The sequence below is a fragment of the Trachinotus anak genome, unplaced genomic scaffold (assembly GCF_046630095.1).
Source record: "Trachinotus anak isolate AG129_WGS33_773 ecotype Australia unplaced genomic scaffold, CSIRO_AGI_Tana_v1 ptg000011l, whole genome shotgun sequence".
Lineage (NCBI taxonomy): Eukaryota > Metazoa > Chordata > Actinopteri > Carangiformes > Carangidae > Trachinotus > Trachinotus anak.
Window position 1 is genome coordinate 7,827,594 of NW_027273862.1, and position 6,759 is coordinate 7,834,352.

Below are 6,759 nucleotides of genomic sequence, written 5' to 3' on the forward strand. Positions count from 1 at the left end.
TGCAGAACTACCCATTAATTAGTAAATAATTACAAGACAGTGAGCATAATTGAGAATCTATTGCTTTATAATGTGGTACGTCTGAATCTGAAAAATCCAGGATGTCACACTCTGATTATTTTGCAGTTGTTTTTAAGCCTGAAGCAAGTATGCGCCTAATGTTTTTAATTCTATCTTAACTTTTCTTCCAACCCTGTGTGCAGTAGATTGCCCTGTGCTTTTCAGGCAGTTGAGTACCACAGTGCTGCAGTGTGCCCCACAGACTCTGAGCATTTAACACAGCATGGACCGCAGAAATAAGAAGAGGAGTCAGTGTTGATTATTGCTCATTAGCCAGGAGAACATCCACTTAACGTGTGAGGAAAGGAGTGACACACCATGCCCCACTGGAAATGGTCCCTGTGTAGCTCAGAGCGAAATGTTAGCTAATGCATTCCATTTGCTCTTTGTAACAGGGAGCAGGTTGGACACGTATGGCGACATAAGCAGGCATGATTACTTTGTTTCTGCCGAGGCATTTTAATCCCTAATTTCATGGACCGATCAGAAGAGAGGCCCTGAGCTCTAGACACGATCACTGGCCCTTCAGTAGCATTTCAATTGAATCCTCATGATCAAGAGGGGGCTTGTTGTGGGCCCCTCAGGAGCAAACACCCTGTGAACAGTGAGGAAATAAGCATCCTTATTTATGATATAGTTCAGTATACTAAGGTGCAGCTAGCTGCTTTTGCACCCCACCTTTTATTTATATTCTTTATTCATTATAGGCTGACATAAATCTTTGTGACATGAATTTCATAATAAAAGTCATGATTAGTAGTATCAAAGTGGCGTATTTTAATGACTGAAATTTGTTTTTATTGGTGGTTATTTAATTCACCATTACATTTATTAATAGGCATTTTTAAACGTAAGCATTTTTATATGTTGTAACAGCTTGTAACATTCCTCCTGTGCACCTCATTTTCCTGGGTAGCCTATTGTGTAATTATAACTCATAAGTGCTAGTGTAATGCTGGCCATTCAAAGCTACTTCCTTCAAGGAAGGGGGCAAGAATCTACAAAAAGGGGGGGAAAAGAGCTATTACATCAATCAGCTGGCTGATGCCACTTATGAATATGCATTGCGCGGTTAGATGGGGCTCTCATGGAAGATAATTGATTAGACAGGAAGGCAACATGGTGAGAGGAGCTGCAGAAGGCTCCGCAGTCTCTGCCTCGGCTGAGTTGGGGTTTGTTTAAAGCATATCCTAAACCTAGAGAGGATACGGCTCGAACGAATCAGCGCTTTTCATCTGGCTCCGCTGCCCTGGATCGCAGACATGAAAAGCTATTGTCCTCGTTGACCATCTGAGTCTAGTCGAGGAATGTGTGACAGACTGAGTCTCTGTGTGCGCGGCTTTAAATATAAACACAAGCATGAATCCAAGTCCTTTAAAATTTAAAGTATGAAAAGAAATGAAATATGATTTTAATAAATAATGATGAAAACATTAAAATATCAAAAAAAAAGAAAGAAAAAAGAATGCTTTTCGTTTACAGTAGAGTAAGTTAGAAATCAAAGTTTGTCTGTCAAAATACATTTGAGAATGTTTTAAACGTTAAAATATATTTTGACTGCTTTTAAATAGGACGGGATAAAAACAAAAACAAAAAAAAAAAAAGAAGAAGAAGAAGAATTTGCATGAGTAAGGCTTTCATGTCTTTTAAGGCTGGAGATGTTTTATCACCTCGGCGAAATTTGAATAATAACAATACTGACAGCGTTTTTCCTCTGCTGATTTTTTCTCTCTCTTTTTTTATCATTATTATTTTTTTTTTATATTCATTATGACTGATTTAAAAAAAAGTGAAACGACTCAGCGCGCTTTCAAGGACAGTTGAGAAGTCCTGTATTCTTCAAGTTAAGCATGGAAGCTATAAACGATTTTTCTAAATCCTTCAGTTATTGCGAGTTTAAAAAAAGACAAAATTTTATATATCTACTCTGCATTACCAGTTTTGTTTTATTGCGCTTTTTGGTGAATACTTGCATAATGTTTATGCCAAATGGTTTGTTGCTTGTGACCTGGCCTGCGCTTCTTTGTTTTTTTTGTTTTTTTGTTTGTTTTGTTTTTTACTTTAAACTTTAAAACAAAAACTGAGCTTGTTTTTTTTTTTTTTTTTTTGAAGCAGTAGAAATAATTCTACTGATTCATTATTACAGATGCACTGCGTGTGTAAATCATAAAATCACAACACTGAGGCTTGAAAACACGTTAAAAAGGTATGATATTGTGGCAGATATATACGAGCAAAATGTTACTATCGAATTTCTTATCACAACTGATGGATAAATTAGAAATGGGACTAAAAAAAAAAAAAAAAAAAAAACAGACTGCATGAGAGGAATGTGTGTGTCTGTGCAGCAGAACATGGCCGACTGCATGAGACTGTAGAGGGAGCTCCAACACCAAGTTTACATAAACTTCCTGTGATAAGAGCTCACACATGCAAATGGTCACATCACGGGCAAACAAAATAAATGATGTTATTATTAGTTATACAGCGACGATATATTACAATTATACCAAAGAGCAGCGGCAGTCGGGGGGAATGTATGATATATGTGGGGAGCACAAGCTTTACAAATTGAGCATGATGAGATGTGGGAGTTGCTTTGCAAAGCCAGAATCCATCTTTAGGATCAGCTGAAACACTCTGACCAAACAGGCAACCAACGATGCTCTAACAGTTATTCATTATCCTAAACTTTAGTTGGAGACCAAACAGTTTCAGACCAAAATTAATGAAAGAATTATTCATTTTAATGCGACCGCTACGCTTCTATAAGGATAATCCCCACAACATGAATATCCAAATGTATATGCCGCAGTACTGGCTAATTAGCCTTAAGTCCCTCCGCTATAAAAGTGTGATAAATCCCCCTCGAATATTTACTTATCACTGCCATGGAGGATGAAGTCTGTGCCTCAGGCAGTCCACTATCACACACGCAAAAACCAAAGCAGTGCAATTCAAGCTGCAATGCACAGTAACAGCCACCATCAAAAGCAGCTGTCAAAATAGCCCGGCCAAAAAGCAACAATGTCTTAAAGTTGCAGCAGTTCATTTATTAGCCAAAATATAGACTTTCTTGTACAATTTGGTTCACAAGTATGTACATATTCTTAACTTTATATACAAAACATTTGAACATCAAATCCTCACAGAACTTACAAAAAGAAAAAAAAACTCACAGACTACAGGTTCATACATTATTACATTAGCAGTTTTACACAGGACATGCTTACAACGTAAGTATACAGAGATGTATTATTCTTATTTTACATTCCATATTCAAATTAAAATGAAAAAAAAAACAGAGGATGGGTGAGGGTTTATGGAGAGGAGAGAGCCCGACAGAACCATCGCTGCTTCTAGTTGGTTCTGAGGCCTGGAATATACAGGGGTAAAAAAAAAAAAAAAAAAAAAAAAAAAAAAAAAGATCTATAAAAACATTAACAATAGCCTCATGAAGAGCTAAAACACAAAGAGATATAAAAGTGACAATTGCCTTTCAAAAACCAGCCTGTAGTGAATTTGCATTGAGCTCATTTGCATGACCAAATAGGAAAGTGTAACACAGGCCCTGACGAAATAACACAAGCGCACACACAGGGATAAAAAAAGGGGAACTAAAACTTAGAATAAAAGCTAATATGTGTAAATATGTCGTTTAAAAAAGAAAATGTGATATGGCATCTAAAAGAAAATTCCCAAATTAGTTGACAGCCTGACTATCTTTGAACTGGGTGGAAAGCTGTTTTTAACAACTTCTCTTCTGCATCCAAGGCACTAAGATCTCTCTGAAACTGTGGCAATGAAAATTAAAATGTTAAGTGAACTGCCTGCGATCAGAGCCCATCCTGGGTTTCCGTAAATTTAGTGCTGAAAACTAGTTGAGTTTAATGGGTTGGGGGCTTTATGTAAACCATTAAATACAAGCACATGGGCCTCAATATCATATGGATGTAACAATAACCAAATAAAAGAAGGGAAGGGGCACAACAGTTTTCACCCAATTCCACATCTTCTTAAATGCTTTCTGATGAGGTTTCCATCATCCTCTCCGACATTTTTCAAAGCAGTTACACATACACACGCACACACACACACACACACATATCACACACACTGTACTCTGTAAGCTATAACATTGTAACACTGTTCATCTGTGTGGCCTAGAGAGAAAAAAATCCATGAAGGCAAAAGGAGGTCTAAAATAATAGAAATGAATGACGGGCAATGGACTAGTGTCTTTGTTTTGTAGTTAGGCCTATTTATACATGCGCGTCTCAGTGTCGGGGACATGTACCTGTGACTGGAGTCTCTGAACTATGACTCTTGTCCTCCGTTTGCCTGCTGCTGTAGAGGGCCAGGCCGGTGGCAGTGGCCTGGTTTGCCAGTCCCAGATAATGATTTGAGTTCAGTAAAGCCAGCTGATGCGCCGAGAAGGTTCGGTTCGTCCAGTTCTGGATTTTCCCAACGGGACAAGAAGAGATGAGTCTGTGAGGGGCGATTATGGTCTGGGCGGCCGGCCCTGCGGAGTTGCTGCCGTTCATTTGTGGCGATTTGCGCGGATTGTCAGGGGCCGTGGCTGTCTCTGCCAAAGACCAGATCTTTGGCTTCTGGGCTGGGGCAGGGTTGTTTTCTGAGGGCGGCGAGCTAACGGACACCGGGTTCAGTTTGAGCTGCTCTCCGTTTGGTTGGGACGCTTTGATGTCCAAAGAAGAGTGGTGATGGTGGTGGTGGTGGCTGTGGAAGTGCTCTCCTCTCTCCACGTCTTTGCCATCTTTCCCCACAGCCTTTAGAAACCTCTGGTCGGGCCCTTGTAAATCCTCATAGCCGTCAGAAATCTCTGAGTCACTCCTGCCGTCTAGTTTAATATCTGAATGCAGGTCGTCCTGGTCGTCCAAATCGTCCTTGTTCTCAATATTTTCCGTGTCGATGTTCTCCAAGTCGATCTCCTCCTCGTCCTCCCTCTTGTCCCCCTCCTCCCCCTCGTGATCGCTGCCGTAAACATTTCCCTCTTCGTCGGTGCGGTTCCGGGGGGTCCAGGTCATCTTGTTCTCCTTCTTTAGCCTCCTCCTGGCGTTGGCGAACCAGGTGGACACCTGGGTGAGGGTCATTTTGGTGATGATGGCCAGCATGATCTTCTCGCCCTTGGTGGGGTAGGGGTTCTTGCGGTGCTCACTCAGCCAGGCCTTCAGGGTGCTGGTGCTCTCCCTGGTGGCGTTTTTGGGTCTGGACGGGTCACCGAACTGATACTGGCCATATGGGTAAAAAGCAGGGTGATGGTGGGCAAACCCTGGGTGCTGGACACCGGGACTGTCTTTCAGTTCATACTGAGCGCCCTGCAAAGACAAAGAATCAGAGATTTATAAGATTTAAAATATTAATGTTATGGGATAACCCACTTCATCTGGAATTCTTCTTCATGATACATATAATCATTCTCCAAAGTATGACGTGGATTTATGGGAATAAAATAACAATTGGGTTATTATCAAAGTGTAAACAAACACAACATTAATGTATTTTTTTTCGTCACAACTTAAATCTTTATTTATATTCCACAAACTTCAAAACAGATTGAAAAAAAAAACCATTTTTAACCTATTAAAACGGAACACTTGCGAGAACAAGACTTTACTTTTATACACGTATACCCCACCTATAGCCTACCTGTAAACCTCCCACAGCACGTTGCATCATTTCATTAACTCTTTTGTCATCAGTTTCAGGAAATTATGTGCTAACAGTGTGTTAATGTGTTACTTTTTAACCACTTTTAACTCAGTTTCTCAAAAGATTCACCTACAAAGTTCAGCACGGCGCTCTAAAAGTTTATACATAAAAAAAAAAGTGCCAATGAACTTCTCTCTTATTTATTTTCTTTTCAAGTGTAACATAAAGTTAGGGATGACTTAGGAGAAAGCAAAGTGACTCACCAACTGATTGAAAATGGATATATCATTTGAGTAGGGGAGAAACGCTCCATAGCCCTGCGCTGCCGCGGCGAAAGGAGATCCATACATAGTGGAGAGGACGTTGGAGAGTGCGCCGGACGGACTGAGCTCTGTCCCGGCCCGGGCATTGCTGGCGATCCCCTGGCGCTCCGGCGGGTATATCGGTCGGATGTACTGATATCCCAGCTGAGGGAAAGACATGGTGGTAGGAAAAAGGGGGGAAAAAGTCTGCTGCAATCTCACAAAGCAAGGGAATTGCCTCGATATCCACTTTTACAGTGTGAGCATGTGAGCAACAAAAGGTGCAAGCAAGGGAAGTCTATATTTCCTCGGGAACAGCCAGTGTAAACGATCCGGTTGCGCCCCTTATTTCTTCCTCTTCTTCTTCTTTCCACCCTCACTTCCCTATTGATCTGGATGGACTAAGGTCAGGTCCTTACAGATTGCTTTAGATTATTGGGACTCCCTTGCTCAGATTGACATTTCTAGTCGTTTAGAAGCCCCTCCTATTTCTCAAATCTCACCCCTCTCGTACACACCACACACCAGCCGCTCTCTCTCTCTCTCTCTCTCTCTCTCCCTCCCTCCCTTCCTCCCTCCCTCTCTCTCTCTCTCTCTCTCTCTCTCTCTCTCGGATAAGTGCGCTGACGTCGCCAGCTCTCATTTGAATGGGGTTTCAAATCTCATTTTATGGCTCGCCAATCTATTTCATTTGTTGTTTGCTCGTGTCTGTCCCTCCACCTTTTTT

The 6,759-nt window shown here is 41.1% G+C and overlaps 1 protein-coding gene across 1 annotated transcript; it reads right to left on the reverse strand.

The window, feature by feature from the left end:
* Positions 1 to 3,092: 3,092 nt before the first annotated feature.
* Positions 3,093 to 6,468, reverse strand: irx3a (iroquois homeobox 3a). Its single transcript, XM_071489985.1, has 2 exons — positions 5,994 to 6,468; positions 3,093 to 5,396 (listed from the first exon to the last, which is right to left on the reverse strand). Exons 1-2 carry the CDS (start codon positions 6,210 to 6,212, stop codon positions 4,338 to 4,340), a joined length of 1,278 nt encoding a protein of 425 aa, XP_071346086.1. The 5' UTR covers positions 6,213 to 6,468; the 3' UTR covers positions 3,093 to 4,337.
* Positions 6,469 to 6,759: the final 291 nt, after the last annotated feature.